General features: G+C 37.7%; 1 protein-coding gene across 1 annotated transcript in view; it reads left to right on the plus strand.

The window, feature by feature from the left end:
* Window positions 1–18272, plus strand: part of VPS35L (VPS35 endosomal protein sorting factor like) — a 59365-nt gene that overhangs the window by 33347 nt on the left and 7746 nt on the right. The window contains exons 25-29 of the mRNA XM_069810066.1: window positions 807–884; window positions 2059–2173; window positions 12956–13095; window positions 15058–15223; window positions 16993–17111. Of these exons, the coding sequence (XP_069666167.1) occupies window positions 807–884; window positions 2059–2173; window positions 12956–13095; window positions 15058–15223; window positions 16993–17111 (618 nt within the window). The remainder of the gene's footprint in view (window positions 1–806; window positions 885–2058; window positions 2174–12955; window positions 13096–15057; window positions 15224–16992; window positions 17112–18272) is intronic.

Raw genomic sequence — 18272 nt, forward strand, 5'->3', positions numbered from 1 at the left:
CAGTTTATCTACATTATCCTAATAAGTGGGGATGTATTTGCTGTTCTCCCATTCATTGCCCAGATTGTTGGTCTATGTCAAAATAAGTCTGAAGTCTTTTTATCAGGTGTTTTTAAAGTAGACTTTGATCTCACCTCTCATTTTATCACCCTAAACTCTCTGAAGTTCTTGCTTGACAGGCATGCATGGTATCATTGCAACAAAGAAAACTGGCTATCTTGCAAGAGATTTCATGTCTAATAAAATAAATGGCACTTTTTGCATTCAGAATTTGGGTTCTCACTGCTATAATCCTCCATCTAGGAGAGATTAGACTGTGTCTGGCTGCAGATATAGGCAGAGTCCTGCTGTGATTGGGAAGGTTAATCTCTTTTCTATATTGAGTCACATGTCAGGTGAGCATTAGCTGCATCTGATTCCTTTACAACATTGTATCTTCTCTTAAATCCTTTTATTATTTTGTTTTTGTTTTTTTAATAAGTGTGTTAGCTGGAAATCATGATTTTTACTCCAGGAAGGAGGTGATGACAGCGCTATAGCTGGGAAGCAAGGCATGATCTAAAGCCTTGAATAAATCAACAAGTCTACTTTCACAAACCTTCAGAATAATATTTGCTTTAAGGACCAGTCACTAAAATTCTCCAAGTAAAAACTAGATAGTACAGTGATGGCACACCATATTAGGGTCCCTTTTGGCAGTTTCTGTTCTCTAAATGCATGCAGTAAAGCATGCAGTTTGTTATTTGCCACTGACCTATTAAATCTGTGCATTTTTCTTAATGATTTCTTTTGGGTTTTATGTGTAGTCTGTGAACCAGCTAGCAATGGAAACAAGAAAGGTGATGAAAGGAAATCACTCCAGAAAGACTGCTGCGTTTGTCAGGGTAGGTCTGACCCTAATAAACTTTGAGCCTGCCTTCTTAGCAGATAATACTATCTGCTGCCACCTAAGTTTATAATTTTTGCAAAAACAATATGTTAGTATTTTTTGACACTGTAGTCTCATTTTCTCTTGTTAGCATTGATCTCTACTCTCTAAAGCCAAATGCTGCCGTTTAAGGAAAAAAAAGACACACAGCATCTAACAGCAGCCTTGTGTTAAAAAAAAGCAGTAACATTGTCTCCCTCTCCAAAGGAAGGTTGATTGGAGATGTTTGTGTGAATCCTAGAAAGCTCAGCTTTTCAAATTATATTTAAAAGAAAATACTTAATTTCTATATAACTCCATCACAGAGAGAATGGGAAATGGGGGGAAAAGAATATATTTAAATATCTCTCTCGTAATATCAGTGTTGATATGCTGAAATCAGTATTCGAATTTCAAACAAAGTGCTTCTTTTGGCTTTAGTGCCTCTGAGTCTATATATATGGTCAAATGAGCTTCGAACTATGCACAGGCTGTGCAAGTTGCTTGTGTTCCCCTCTTCTCACCTGAAATGTAGCAACTAAGATGTCTTCATGTTTTGGGAAGGTGATTGCATATGCTGCCATTAATGAATGGATTTTTGATCACGGCAACCGTGCGTGATGTCCTGGACAAAGGATAGCTAGGGTGACACTGGCCAACTCCTGTATGCCTGGGAGCTACTCACTTCATCGAGGTGTTTGGGCTGTTCCAGCAGGTCTAAAGCTGCAGCATGCTGCACTAGATCTGCTTCCTCCCAAATACACGCAATGCCCCTGCTTTGACCAGTTTGACAAATGGATGGTCCCTGAGAGCAGGTAGTCTGCTTTTCTGGTTAGATTTTGGTCTTGAGCTGCAAGCTGGTTACCTGAAGAGAGAGGAGCTCTTTGAGCTAGAGTCATAGAGTAAGTTTTGATCTAAGCTACTCATAATAACAATAATTATTAATAATAAATATTGTTATAATTATTGAAATAATAATGAGAAATCTGAAGTTGCTGATTTTGGACTTCACATAATATTTGCTTTTTATTGAAAGTCTTTCCCAAAACTGATTTACAGATTCTGATTCTTAATTGTATATAAAATAAGTAATGATTGCTATAACACTGAGTTAGGAATTTTCTTCAGTTTCACTTTTTTATTTCCTTTAGGCTTGTGTTGCCTTTTGCTTCATTACAATTCCATCTCTGAGCAGTATCTTCACACGTCTTAATCTGTATCTACACTCCGGACAGGTTGCCCTGGCAAATCAGTGCCTTTCACAAGGTAAGGCACGAATTTGTCTACTTAAAGGTGCTCTTACTTCAGAAATATTTCTAGCTGTGAATAATAACTTGGTTGAAATCATAAGTCATATAAGTATATTTATGATGTAATTAAAATACAGCCCTGTTTCAAACACTGTTACAGTGAAAACTTGTCATACTAAAGCAACTCTTCAATTCTAACGCTAATCCTGTGATCTGAATAACCAAGACAGCTGACTGTAGTTGACATAGTCATGGCTATGAGGTAGGTTGTCCTAAATTACTTAGAAACTATGGAAAGCGTGGAATCTTTTTCTCCTGCATAATTATGCAAGCACTCTAGTCACAAATTATGTGTTTTATTATAACTGTGGAAAAAGAAACTAGTTCATCTATGTAGTATTTCACAGGCTGACAAAATCCTGCAATGAGCTGGAAAAGAATTAAAACTTAGGTCAATGACCTAAGTCAGAAAATTGCTGTCAAAGCACATGCATGATAAACACTTAGCTAAGAAAATATGTCACTATATCAGAGTGAAACAATAGAGTAATACCAGATAATATGAAGAATGAAAAATGTATTTTCTTTTTTCATCTGAATTATTGATTGAACCAGGGCCTGAGTACAGTTTTTTATCCATCCTGTTAGCTCAGTCTTAAGTAATTGAAAATTCTGACAAAAAGTGATTGGGGAAAAAAATTGGAGCTACTCTGACACCAGAATGAGCATTAAGTCTGTATCACCATTTAATATGATCTTGTTCCTGTTCATATCACAAATGGAAGACAATTACCTATTCTGAAAGTCTTCTCATACTTTTAACTGTTTGTAGTGTCTTTCTTTTCCTTTTTAAAGTGATGTCATTCTATTTTGTTTTGCAGTTTTAATACTGACTTTAAATGTCTGCTTTCCAATAGTAAATGCTTTTCCTTTACATGTTTTCAGTTGAGCTGTGAGAGTAATAAATTGGATTACTTCGCAACATCTTTTGTTGTGGCTATTAATTCTTTGTTTTAGCTCTGTGCTTCTTCACGAGAGCTTGTTTTCCAAGCTCTGCATTTGCCAGTAAGTTCCAACTGCGCAAACAAGCTGATTTAGGATGCTGATTAAGACTTTTTAGTACAGGGTGACTGTTGTATTTCTTTGTTTTCAATCTGATGCTGCCCATATAGCAAAGCAGAGGGATTTAGAGTAAAGCTGGCTGTTGTGTCCAAGTATGTTGTGCAAATAAAAGATCTGCAAAGTCTGTTGTTGTGCAATTAGTATTGTGCAGTTTCTTTGTAGATAACAGAGTTTACCAAAAATGGACTTGCTTTTTCTTCCTATGGTGTTTTGTTTAATTGACCAGCTTACCTTATCCTTTGTATCAATTTTTGTTATCGTTGCTGTGTTGTAGTGCATCTCTTGTTGGAAGCAAATCCAAAGCAGTTTTTCTGTAATATTCGGTCTTTGAGGACTATGTCCTGCCCATGTTGGGACCAACTCTGTGATTTAATAGTCTTTCAATTTATAAACTGCTTTTCCACTATTTTTGTGATCCAAGTCTTCTCTGAGTGAGAGTCCTGGGCCCCAACAATTGTCCGGATTTTTTAGTGCAAGAGTTTATAAATGTGAACACCTGTTGTTTGATATGTGAACACAGTGCACTCACTAAACAATGAATAGGATCCTTATTCTGAAATCTTTTAAGGTACCAGGTATATGCAAAGTATTATGAACTCAATCACTAAAATGCATATTTATTAACGACTCCCTTCTGAAGTTTAGACCCACAAGCTAGAGAGAGGAGCATTTTGTCCATCTCAGCTTTTGTTGAAATGAAGCATGTGCAAAACCCTGGTGTTCAGTAACTCACTTTGTTTACCAAGGTTTTCTTGTTATACACTTTCTTTGCTTTCTTAGAAAAGCTATTTTGGGCATAATTTGTATCCAGAGACATGTCACTTGTGTGAATAATTTAGCATGTGTTAACCAGTTAGGCAACAGTGACACCAGTTTTGGGACATTTTTTGTGAACTGTCTTTGCATATTCTGATATATTGTAGTTAGACAACATGTCCTTGAAAGTTACTTTTAACACAGTTTAATCTGTATCTCAACTGAATGCATTTCATGTGTATAAGAGGTACTGATTAATTCATAACAGTAAATTTAAATCCAGTCAGTTAACTGGTGCCAATTAGACACTGATCTGCTAAAACCAATGCAGCGCGAAGTGAAGTTGTAAGAGTGTGCAGTTAATGACAGCATTAGGCTAGGAAGTGAAATTGTGCCTTGTGTGTAACCTTTATTTCATGCTGATTGGAATTAGTTTAATCAGTTTAAAATTGGGAAGAGAAATAAAACTGAAAAGTAATGTACCTGATCTAATAGCTCAGTCAGTAGCGAGGCATGCATGTGTGCATGTGCATGCAGTTTCTCTTTAAAGATTCCAGCTGTTATTTTTAGTGAGTTAAATTCTTGGATTTTTTTTTTTTATTTTAAGTTCCTACAGGGAGTCTAGCTATTTCAGTGAGTTGAGTTTTTACTTAAACACGTAACAAAATTGAATTTCACAGGATAGACTTCTGTTGGCAATAGGAAGATTTCTCTGAATTGCCAATGTACCTAACTTGAAAAAGGAGTAAAATTACCTATTGGGGTAGATAAGGGGAATTTACAAGATCGCTTTTTTATAAAGAGGATGTGTGGGTCACGGTAAATAAAGTTTGCTGGTCTGAGGATTGCACTGATAAACTACCATCAACTGGAGAGCCACAGCTATTCTGCTTATAACTGGAGGAGACTGGCTTTTGCCACATTGCCATTCTCAAGGGGCAGTAACAGTAGTAGACCATCAGTCCTAGTTCCAATTTCCTCTATCAAATCAGAGCCTTGCTTGCTGGGATTCGCCACACTGTTAATCAAAGCAACTGTGTGGTGCTTGTAATTGAAATTTTTCTTGGAATAGATTTTCTTTAATACAATTAAATTGGGTCAGAAATGTGAATTTATAGGCTCACGAGAAGTCCAATATTAATACACTGATGGATGTCTGTCCAGGTATGCTGTTCGACATGTATTAAACATTGTCTCTTTAGTCTCCAGCTCCCAAGAGGTGCTTTAAATAAAATGGATTTGTAATTAAGTTCAGAATGTTTTAGGTGACTTTGTCCTGGATGCATAGTGTGTACCTCTGGAGAGCCTGTCGAGAGCCCACCCTAGTGTCGTGGTTTAACCCCAGCCAGCAACTAAGCACCACGCAGCCGCTCACTCACCACCCCCCCCACCCAGTGGGATGGGGGAGAAAATCGGGAAAAGAAGTGAAACTTGTGGGTTGAGATAAGAGAACAGTTTAATAGAATATAAAAAGAAGAAACTAATAATGATAACACTAATAAAGTGACAGCAGTAATAATAAAAGGATTGGAATGTACAAATGATGTGCAGTGCAGTTGCTCACCACCCACTGATCAACACCCAGTTAGTCCCTGAGCAGCGATTCCCCGCCCCCACTTCCCAGTTTATATACTACATGTGACATCACATGGTATGGAATACCCCTTTGGCCACTTTGGGTCAGCTGCCCTGGCTGTGTCCTGTGCCAACTTCTTGTGCCCCTCCAGCTTTCTCGCTGGCTGGGCATGAGAAGCTGAAAAATCCTTGACTGTAGTCTAAACACTACTGAGCAACAACTGAAAACATCAGTGTTATCAACATTCTTCTCATACTGAACTCAAAACATAGCACTGTACCAGCTACTAGGAGGACAGTTAACTCTATCCCAGCTGAAACCAGGACACCTAGAAAGGAGGATACTAAATTTTACAGAGGTGTGCTTTTCATTTTTTTAACTGAGCCACAGAACGCTGCATGCTGCCAACATAGAATAATAAATTCTAATTGGTCATGCTTTCTGTCATAGGGAGTGCTTGGACTAAATTGAGATTAAATGCATGCTCCATTGTGTCACTCTTCTGGATTTTTGAGATATAGGTATTATTTTAATTTCACATATTTCCTTCCCCTGGAAATGCTGCTTTTGCCCACCAAAGAACAGACAACATGACTTAATTGTTGGTCGCAGCATTCAGCAGGTAGGTAGAGGTAATGCAACTTTCTGGTAATGCATATTGAGTGGCATTTTTATTTTAAAGGCTGTGAAATCCTTGCCTCACTTCAGAAGTAACGTGCTGAATGAATAAAGTAATTCAACTGATTCTGTGTGACTAATTTCACTGGGATACTATCAAACGTAAAACTATAAAAATGGAGGGTCTTTGTCCCCCATATAACTGACACAGATCTTTATTTTGTTTAGCGAATGCAGATTTTAATTCTGAAGTGTACAGTGCTTAATGTATTTCTAGATATTTGTTTTGTTCTTCAAATGTAGTTGAAACACAGTTTCATTAGTAGATTGCAAAAGGAATTTCTTTTTCTACTTCAGAAAAAGTTACTTTTCCATGAACATTCTCTAAATGTGACAGGCTTCAGCCACACTTTGGAGAAAGTGTGGTATGCAACATCTAATAATTAATTTTTGATTGTAGTCTAATAATGTTTTAGTGTGTTTTCTCAGTAGCATTAGATAACAATTTTTAGTATTCCTTCCTAATCTCCTAAAATCTTTATAGAACTGAAGAATATAAATAGAGAGAATTTGAGGTAAAGAATTTAGAGAAATAAGAACCTGAAGAGGTTTTCTCAGTTACAGGTTTTGAGACTTCCTGGCTCACACTTCTCTGGTGAGATCAGTATATGCTGTCTCCCTTATCTTTTTAAATACTGTTTTCCTTGAAGGCAGCAAAGTAGATTTGGGAGAAACTGATGAGACACTGTTTTCCTTACTAGGAATACTAAATGTTGCTTTATTTGAACAAAATTATGACTTGTACTGTTACCTGGGATTTCCACAGCTGGAAACATCTCCCATTCACTGACCTTTTTCTTGTTCCTCTACCCCAGCCAATAGCTTTTTCCATATGATTTGAAAGAGATTACATCTCTATCTCTGTAAGCTTTTCAGACTAGCATTTCATATCAGTTTGTCAGTTCTTCAAGTCTGTCTAGCCCATGACCTGATTTTGAAAGTGTCTAGTAACATCTATTAATGGAACATACAGGAAATAATAATGCAGAATGATGCTTCCTAGCTTTCAGCTGCAGGTGGTCTAAATACATCCATCAACAAAGGTTGCATATGGACCACAGTATTTAATAAAATAGATGGACCAATCCTTAGGATTTAATATTTTTAATCAATTTTTACTTTTTGGCCTTTGTAACTTCATGTGACAGTGAGGACTGGTTAAATGCTACCTAGAAATCTACTACTTAGGGATTTATTTCGGTAAGGTTTTCAAATATTAGCTGAGTGTTTCAGTGCATGCAGCTGATCTACTAGTGATACTGTGAAAAATTCAGTCATTCTTGGTTCATTTTCTTCATGCTACCTATGAGATGATGGAGTTGATAAGTTCCTGAAGAATTTGTGTCAGTATAGTCTCTTCTAATAAGGAAGCAGTTCTATGCCTTAGCACCTTCTTAATCTTTTTATTCTTTTGGAAATGGGAAGATCGGGACCGTCTGTATTCCAGGTACAAATGCACAACAGTGATATAAATGATACAATGACACCTCAGTTTTCCATTACTGTCCTAATGATTCTTATAATTGCCTTGCCTTTTCAACAGCTGTTTAGGATGTTGTTTTCAGGAAACCATCTATAATGTCTCCAAGATCTTTCATGAGTGTAAATAGCCTATTTAGAGCTTATCTTTCTATAGTTATAGCAAGGGCTGTTTCTTTCCCTACATGCCTTACTAATATTAGATTTAGTCTGCTGCTTTATTGCTCAGAATCATGACATCCATTTGCAATGCTTTGCAGTCACGTTCCAGACTAGTCTGTAAACATTGTCATCTCCCAGCTCATCGTAAGGACATGTGTCTCCGCAAAACCTTAAGGAATGCAGTAGTCGTTTCACTCCACTGTGAAAACTGTTTCTTCCTGCTCCTTTCCCCCTTCACCCCATCCTTTATTAAGTTATGAATTCTCAGGAGGACTTTCCTCCTTATCTTTTGTCACCTTAGTTGTTTTAAGAACCTTTTGTATGAGGGACATTATTGAATGTTTTTTAACAATCTAAGTAGTTGCATTGGCTGGGTCACTTTTAAACACAAACTTGCTGGTTCTTTGGAAAAATTGAGAGACTTCTGAGGAATGATTTCTCTCTGCAAAAACCATATTGACTCTTCAGTGTTGTATCGTGGTTTTCCATGTGTCTGGTCATTTGATTTTTTTTTTTTTTTTTTTTCTTCCCCCCCCACCTCATAATAACCAGGAGAAACTACAGTATTTAACTATATTATTTCAAAGTTTCCAGTATTACTAATGGAGCTCTCTTTAAAGACTGCTGACCATACTTTACCTCACAGTCTTTAGGGATTACGTGGAATGTAGAGAGGCAGGCTGAAATTTGTCATTGGTTTTTTAGTTTATTGCGGGGGGGTGGGGGGGAGTGTATAGTGTGTGTTGCATTTACTTATTACAGCATAAGAATAAAACAGCTTGTATCCAGTGTTCTTGCTCATATTGTATGATCTCCCTGTACAAATCTTCCCTTCTACTTATGCCTCTGTATGCCTTTGTCTGGAAGTACTAAGGCCTTGGTAACAATCTATAATCAAGCTATTCCTAAAACTAGCACTAGCAAGCTCCATCCACACAACTACCTTTTCATCTGCAGCTAATTCATGGTATGAATTAGTATGAAATAGTATGCATTTAACATAGTACATTCCAGTTCACCAAGCAGCAGCACATTGATTTTCTTATTTCATCTTTGTTACTTGAAATAATTCTTTGTAGTTTCTGGCCTGGAAATGATGTGTAGAGGATTTTAAGATGGAGAATGTTCAATAGCTCAAGGGAAAAAACGTATTTTAACAGTGTGGCAAAACTCTTACAGTGACCCCACCAATGTGAGGAGAAGGAGTTCCAAATGTTTGTGATGGTTGGTTGTCAAAACAGTAAGGTGTTAATTTATTTAACAGGAAAAAAAAGGCAACAAAAAACCCATGCTTGCTTCCCATTAATTTTTTTGCACTGGAGTACAAGGCTTCATTAAATTTCCGACATCTGTCGGATGTGGAAGCAAAATCTTTGGAGTATTAAAATATGCTTGACAGTGTTGTAGGACATGAAGGTGATGTGGAATGCAGAAGGCTGCATACGTATGGTCCCTGGTTTTGTCCTTTGGGTGGACTTAGCTTGTGTAATTGTATCTGTGACTAAAAATAGTTTGTGTAGGTATGTCAAACTCACTCCCTTTTGCTCTTTGAAGGTGGACCTAAGGAGCCCATCTCTAATGGCTTTGTTCCTCCTTGGTTTTTTGTCTGCCTGAAATCTTAAATTAGTACAGTCTAATTGACTATCATAGATGGAGCAAATATGATGTAAGTTAAATTTTTATACGTAGAGAGATTGATATAAGAAATATATGGAGGCACATACATTTGTGTGTATGTACCATCATAAATATTGACAATAGCAAAACATTCAACACCAATTTTACTTGCTTTTTCTGTAGGAGAGTATTACTAGAAATGCTGACTTGGATACACAAGACTGTTAGTTTTTGTAGCCAGAAGGTCAGCCTGTATGCTCGGGGGAAAGATTTATAGGATTACGGTCAACTAAAATGAAGGAGCTGCTGTGAAAGGATAAATTTAGTGAAGCATGAAGTATGTCATGTTCGGAGCACTGCACAAGATATTAACGGCAGTCTGGGAAGACTTTATCATGATGATTTGTTTTAATGCGCAGGCTGCTCTCCCCTTATCCAACTTAACAGTGGCTCACTTTAGAAGCAGTATCATACTTTAGGCAGATAAGAAAATAGCATTCTTCACCGGATTCCTTTTTTATCCTCTCCCCCCCTCACCCCCCCCTTTTTTTTTTTTTTTAAATCAAGGGCTTTTTTTTTTTATCCTTTTTGTTTTGTTTGTTGTTGTTGTTTTTTAAATCAAGTACATAACATTGTTTTTGATGCTTTTTAAGTGGTTCCTTACACTTTTTGGAAGCCAGGAAAAGCAGGTGTATGGTTTTCTCTTGAAACATCTCTACAGTAATAGCTTTATAAATTGACTTTTAAAAGATATAGAGAAAGCACCATTGCATAACCTCTTAATTAGTGTAGTTCAGAATTAAATACTGATGCTTGTTTCATACTTACTAAGAAAATAGCACGTCTGTGACAACCTGTTTAGTGAACTTTTTCTCCAAAGTCAGAGCACATGATGATGCATACTTTGACATCTCTCTACAAGTGAATAGGGTGGTAGTGTTTGGAGGACAGTTAGTTTTCTGCAAAGTCTCTGATAAAACCTTTGCATTAACGTGCATTTATTTTTGCTTCTTCTAAAGCACGTATACCTTGGATGAATGCGCTTTTAGCGTTCCAGCGTAAGAACGATTTTGTGGTTGGCACAGATTGGCTGAACTCGTAGCAAAATGAACACGTTCTCCTTCGCCAGTACTTCTGGACTACAGAAGCAAAGCATCCATCTCTTTAACAGAAAACGTAACTAACCGCTTTTGTGCTCTCTTGCTTTTTTGTCCAGCCTTGCTGCGTTGTGTGGGTGGCAGGGGGAGCGAGGCGAGGAAGAAGAGTTAAAAGTGTGGGCGGGAGCCCCGCGGTCTCCCCGTTGTGCTGAGACGAGCCCGCAGGGTGACCCGCGGTGGCGGCCCTGCGGCGGTGGCAGAGGACAGCAGCCCCACGGAGATGGGGACGGCGGGGCGGCAGCAGCGGGGCGACTGCCCTGGTTAGGGAAGGAGGAGGTGGAAGCACAGAGGAGCTTGTCGCAGCAAGGGCAGGGCCCGGCGAGCCGTCGGTGGCGTGGACGGGTCTCTCCTCATTCCCAGCAGCAGTCGCCTGCGGAGGAGCTGGGCGTGCTGGTCTTGCTGGTAGGTCTGATGAGGGAGCTCAGGTCTCTGAAGGTGCTCGGCCAGATGAGGAGGCAGGTCTCGTCCACAGCAACGGCAGGAGGTCAAGAAGAGGAAATCGAATCAAACTGCAGTTATTCGTAGTGAAGATAAGAGGTTCTGGGTTTGTGCTATGGCAAAAGTTTGGAGGAGAATGTCTAGGACGGCGATTGTTGGGAAAGCAGGCAGTAAATTGAGGTGAGGTACTTTGCAGCTCTTCTCTTTCATTGCAGAGAATGATTGCTGCACAGCTCATTCCTGTCCCGTTACGAAGTAGCTTCAGAAGGCAGGAGTATTCTCTGCACAGACATGGGTACTTTGGTATGCAGACTATTTTCTGAGACACATTTTTTCATTTGTCCGGTCATGTGTCTTCATTATATGGTGATGTGGGGCATGCATTTTTTTTTTTTGTTCTGCTGAGACAACTGCGGAAGTGACAGCGATTCATTTACTTGTGCTAGAATGAACATCTGCTGCTGCTTTCCTTCCTCTAATAAAGCTTGGAGAAAGATTGCTTACCTTCCTTTGGGTTGGCTGTTGTTTGAAATAAAGAAAAAACATTCTTTCACCTCAAGATATATGTGCAGAGTGGAAGGAAGATGTTTGACTGAAGGGGTCTGCCTTCTAAGCACTGAAAAGTTCAGAAGGGCTTGAGCATTCATGTGCTGAAAAGAAATAAGTCAGAAGAATTACAGTTTTTCCAAAGCACATGTTTCCCTGGTATTCCTCATAAGCTTAAATTAGATATCAGTTGGTACTATATTTAGCAAATTTGCTTGGAGTCTCATGTGCTCAAATGAATTTTTCCAGAGCAAGCTGCACTCCTGGAAATGCCCATGCCTGCCTGTCAGCAGTATCTCCATCCCAGCCATATAACACCTCTTGGCTTTCACCAAGAATTCTCTTTTTCTCTTTGCTAAAATTTAATTTCATGGCCTCAGTCTCTGTTCCTGTAAAATAAAGATACAGTATTAATCCTGAAGGATGCTTTGAAGTATATGGCTAAACAACTTGAATGGGATTTGGATACTTGGATATTTTGAAATGTAGCCAGGAAAGTGCAAAAGAATGTTGCTGTCAAATTTTTTTGTCAACTCTTGGCAAATATAGGAGGTCTTCTAGGGTAAGAGAGAAAATATTGTTGGTTTTAATTTTTGAATATTAACTTAATAAACTGAGGAATAGATGTTCTAGTGTGTTTTTGTTTTGTTTGGGTTTTTTTGTAGGATTAGAGACAATAGGTATGAAAAACATTTTAATAGCTATTTTGCCAAGGCCATAATGGTGGATGGTTTCTGTAATTCTTGTATTGTGATTCTTGGAAGGAATCATTTTACCTAGGTAACCAGGAATACCTCAGGTTCTGGTACTATTAGTATTTTACTTTTAATGACTGTAAATACTTAGAGAAATGAAGTTGTCCATACTTCCTTGTAACCTTAACAGCCTTTTGTGAATGAATTCGTGAACAAGATAGCAAGATCTTGGCACAAGCATTTCTTTAGATATCTAAAGTCAATTTTGAATCATGTGCTGATTTTTTTTTTTTATTATGTATGCAATATATTTGAAACAATGGTGTCCTCTTGTTAAGCAAAGGAGAATTATAATTTCAGAAGTCTTAAGTGATGTGGGAACTTCTTTTGAAAAAACAGCATCACTTGATTACCACAGATTTTGACTGCTGAGTCTTGAGTTTCTTTGCAGTTAAGCATACGTTCATTTTCTGTCGTCTATTTGAAACAAACTTGAAGCGGTCATTGGATCACAGGCATGACTGCCATCGCAGTTGGAGTGATAATACAGCAACTATATTTTTATTTTGTAGCTGATGCTTTTTTCAAAGCTGCAGTGAGCCTTGTTCCTGAAGTGCCAAAAATGATCAGTGTAGATGGAAAGATGCGACCTTCTGATGCCTTCCTCCTGGAATTCCTTTGTAATTTTTTTTCCACATTATTAGTTGTTCCGGTAAGTTTTGTGTGTATGAATAGCATATAGGCTAGTAGACTATTTTGACTTTCCTGTTTAAAAATTGAGAGTAGACTGGGCTTTTGGGAGTGGTAGATGCAGTAGTTAGTTTTCCACGAGCAAGCTGAACCGATTTGTTCATTGGCTGCAAAATCACCCACCCCAGTGCAAAATGGGGAGGCAGAACAATTGTTTGGAGGTGGAGGTACATCATTGCCTCTCCTAGTAGCACCTTGCACTTAACTGGATTTGGGTAGAGTGAAATCTTGCCATCATTTAATTGTGTAAACATAATTTACTGTTTTAATAGATCTGTGCAGAAAAGTGGTATTTTAGCTGAGCGCTCATAAAATCTAATACCTGAGGACGGGAGGAATATAGAGCTCTAGTTTCTATTAGTTTCAGTTACTTTGTTATAGGTTGCCTAATCTTTTGAGTGAAAACAATAATTAGAAGATGTGTTTTGGCATAACCTTCCTCTTCTGATGAATATTTCACAAAATAGTACCATTCTACATCCTTCCAATTTTTAACCAATTGTCAAGTTTAGAGATCTATATGTAATTTTCCTTCTTATATTTTCAGCTATAGCTAAAAGATGAGGAAAAATTGTAAATTAATCTGGAAGACCTGAGATAAAACTGACATAGCCAATGTAGTTTTTTGACCTTAGAGAAGAAAGACAGGCCTCTGACTCTCAAGATTTCACCACAGTGGAAACCTAATGCATGAAGACTTTTACCTCCCTCTGTTAACAGCACTGGCCCTCTCTGAGAAGATTCTTATTTCCCAGCAAGGGTTGGCTTAGTATCATGGCATGTTTAAAAAAAAAAAAAGAAAGAAGGAAAAAGTTTGAGGCTTATTCATTTGTTCTTGGAGAAAGTAGGTTGTTACTCCTCACTGAAACATTCCTCACAGTTTCCTCCTTCCTTTTTTCTTTGACTACATGTTTGGTGAAGCAGCACACGGTATAGTGCTGTCCACATCATCCTCATAATCAGAGCAGTGGATTCTCCTTTTTCCAATGCCACGCATGTTCATGTCTCCCAAGCCATGCATGTTCAGCAGCGTGGAGGTGCTCTGTTGTTAGAAGGGAAAAGTTAATTGCCACTGTGATGTGTCTTTGCTGTCCACTGACTGCAGAAGACTTTGAAGGAAGGCTGTGTCAGAACTGGATGCTGCTCAGAGAAATGACTTGGATCATTAACAGATGATTGAAGGAGGGAGATCCAACCTCTCAGATTCAGTAATGAAGAATAACTTGCAATGAGATACCAGGATTCTGACATTAGCTTCCATAATTTTTTCTCCTATTTACTTTACAGGAGAGATGATCAGAAAAAAATGTCCCCAGTGGACTGTGATTTGTCTTACGTATGTTGGTATCATTGCACCAACTGCCAGCTTGAAATAAGCTGGGTGCAGTATTAAAACTGCTTGCAAAAACTCATAGCTTATGTAAAGCAGATGTCTTTATATTCTTTTCATATTAAAAGATTGTCTGTAACTTTGACTTCCCAGTGTAGGTGTTCTTCTGAAACTCATAATTATATGAGTAATATACTTGTTTCTATAGCTTACTGACATTATTTTAATAAAAAAAACCTACCCAGTGTGTTTAATTTTAGGCACTTAGCTGTTAAGAAGCTGACAATTTTTTATTATTCTGCCGTGACTACAAAACAAAGCATTTGAAAGTTTGTCTGTGCAGGATGGCTAGATCAAGTTTATGATTATGGGTCAAATGGGCATTTTAGAAGGAAACCGGAACAAATTTTTAAAAAGGATTTGCAGGAAACACACTTAAGAAAAGTAGTTGTCAGCTTTAATTATATTGTAGTTTTTGCTTTTTATAGAGCTGAGTGTGACTCTAAACCTCTGAATGACCGCAAATAATCCCATTTGTGTTTTGGGGTTGTTGCGCTGTTGTTTTTAACTTCTCTTTTTTTTCTTTTTTTGTAGGACCATCCAGAACAAGGAGTGTTGTTTCTTGTGCGAGGATTACTAAACGTGATCCAGGATTATACTTGGGAGGATAACAGCGATGACAAAGTCAGGATTTATACTAATGTTTTGCATCTGCTGTCTGCAATGACTCAAGAAGCATACATCTACCATGTAGATAAAGGTAATAAATAAGGGTGGCTCTGGATCCTTGTGTTCCACCATGCAATTTGGAGTATTGTGTTATCACCGTACCTAGTTAATGAAGATCAATGGTAGTCAATCTTACACAGAATGGATTATTTTCCTGTGTAGGTCCAGATTTTGTAACTTAAAATAATCACGGGAGGTGAATGTACAGAGTGAACAGATGTACAGTCTGTTCTTTAAAGTGAATCTGTGCAGAGTGCTTTACATAGTTTGTTCCGGTGGTGTTGATGCAAATACTTAGAACTGTGAACTTTTCAAGTAAATATTAGAACTTTGTACATACGGAGGGTTTTCTTCTAGTTTAAAGTATCAACTTGATTTATACTTGTTGTTGGTGTTTCATTCACATTTATTAACAACTCCAGTTTTCAGAATGCATAGTCTTCGTTATTTAAATGCATGTACTTGCTGCTTTGAAGGCAGGCTTTCAGTTTTGGAAATTGTGATGGTAACTTACAAAAATCTTCAGAATAGCTAGAAAAAAAAATTTTAAAGATTTTGCATTTTATAAAATGGCTGTAGACTTTTTGTAATAATATTTTGATATGTTCTAAAATTTGAGTGCCTTCTGATCATAGAGAGGTTACTAAATTAAGGTAGAGTATTAACTGAGTCTTTTAAAGCATACTGGCAAGAGCATAAGGCCAAGCTAGTTTGGCTTTTTCTTTTAGTTGCACAGGGCTTTCACAAAGAGGCAGGCTGGAATATATTCTGCAGTTCTTCTGGTGAATAATCTGTCAGAGTTACCAACCATGACAAAATGTCCCTTGCAGTTAGCAGCACAGAAAATAGTTGTCAGTTGAACAACTACTCTATAGTAAATCTGCTGTTCAGATTCTGTAAGGAAACATGGTTTAGCTGCTTTTTCCTTTCACTTCATTTTTTATATGACCAAAATAGCTGCATAATCCCAAAATAAGAAATCTAAATGAATTAAATTTCAATGGAGAGAAGCATCGAAATATAAATGAGTAAATTTTCCCCTGTAGTTGGATGATGGTTTTTTTTCTGGGTGGACCATGTACCTTGGCTTCTTAAAATGAACAGGGCATGACCTTTTATCTTATGTGCTCTCTGATCTATTCAGAATACACTTAAACTTACAAATTTCTTGTAAGTTACTTCTTGGTAAGACATTATAAATAAATGAGGCCAAAACACATGTTTAAAATCACAATTATATAAGCTCTAAAAACTTCAAGAGCTCTCTCCCTCCAAAATTGAAAATACACTTTCTGAATTTCTCTCCATGACTTTGAGGTAATCAAGGTTTTATTTTAAGGAAAAAAAAAAAAAATTTAAAATGCAGCTTACTTTGACAGTCTTGTTTTCACTAAGTAAAACATAAACTGTTTGGCCCAGTCCTGCTGCCATTGAAGATGATGGCCATACTCTCATAAACTAATGGGAGGAGGGAGTCTGTCTCTGTGGAAAAAGTGAAAATTGACACTGTATGTTGCTTTGCATTTAAGTCTAGCAGATATTTTTAAACCTGGCTGCATCCAGGAATACAGGACTGGCTTTAAGCTAGAAGATTCTTTTCAGTCTTTTATTCCTAAAATCAAGAGGATGTAGTAGGCAACCAAGTGGTAGGCACTTACACAAGATTGTTCTGTTTGTGTTTCATGGAGGAAGGTCGTTTTATAACTTCCAAATCCGGTCTTCTATAAATAGCTGGTGTTTTCAGTAGCAAAAAAATGCATAGCTTTTTAGCCAGACCTAAGCTTGAATTCATCTCTGCAGTTGATTCCAATGATACCCTGTATGGTGGAGACTCCAAGTTCCTGACTGAAATTAATAAACTGTGTGAAACAGTGATAGCACAAATCCTGGATCATCTGAAAACCCTTGGAAAAGAAGAGGTATGTTCTTACTCAGCTTGATTCAATACAAAACCAAAATTACTTTGGAGTTGAATAAATGGACCACCTTCTTGACCATGCATTGGTCTTTTAAAAAGCTCCAGGAGCCTTACAACAAGAGGAAATTAGGTAATTTTACTTTTTTAAAAAGTGAGTCAGTCACATAGGCAGGCTTGTGGTGGAGAGACCTAATGATGTGAAAGAGATTATGTAGCAATTATAATACGTTTTTAAGATGCATGCTAAAGTTACCTGCTTAGCTGTATGCTGTACAGGGATAGTCTGACAGAACCGACAAGCGGTAGAAGCTACTATGGTATACTCTGTGGTATTAATTGTGGCAGTGCACCAAAGGATGTGATTCTGCTGCAGTACCGAATGATGATTGCAGAGCAGCATAGTGAGGTTAGAGTTAGCTTTAAATTAACTGGCTTGAGTTCTGGTGTAGTTTGATGATGGAAACATGATGCTCTATGAAGCTAGAGTTAGCTTTAAATTAACTGGCTTGAGTCCTGGTGTAGTTTGGTTATGGAAATATGACGCTCAGTGTGGGATAACTTTTTTTGTATGAGAGTCTTTCTGACTAGAATGAGCTCCACGATGCTGGTATTGCAATTATTGGCTTAAGAGAGAGAACTGGAGACAGTGCCACAGTCACTCCTATGATTGCAGTACAGTTAAGCCTAAAATCTGCTCCATGTCTGTCCCTTCTGTTGTGTCCTCCTGGCTGTCAACTTTCTCTGTCTGTAAATAAACCGTATTTTCTTGCTGGCTAAGCTAACAGTAACCTGCAGTGTCCAATTCTGTAATGGGCAAAGTGAGAATTCACAGTTAGTCTGTTATTGGGTGAAATACAATGGAAACCACCTTTAAGAGGTAAAAGTTTCGGATCCCAGACACTAGGATGAAGTCAGAGAGGTGCAGAGGGAGGGAAAAGGTGTTTTGGCTTTATCCTGTTTTTAGTACAGGGTTATATTTGTTCAATATAAAATAAAGAAAACTGTAGACAGCTAATTGGATTTCTTGATTGGAGTTCAGAGGCTCTGAGGGATCAAATATAGCTTAATGGATTGTATGTGAAAGGCAGGTGACTAATGTTTTCAGTATTACTGAAATAATGAGAACTTACTGTTCTGCTCATGTACCTGTTTCTGAGATTGA

This window comes from Haliaeetus albicilla, chromosome 22, assembly GCF_947461875.1.
Source record: "Haliaeetus albicilla chromosome 22, bHalAlb1.1, whole genome shotgun sequence".
Taxonomy (NCBI): Eukaryota; Metazoa; Chordata; class Aves; order Accipitriformes; family Accipitridae; genus Haliaeetus; species Haliaeetus albicilla.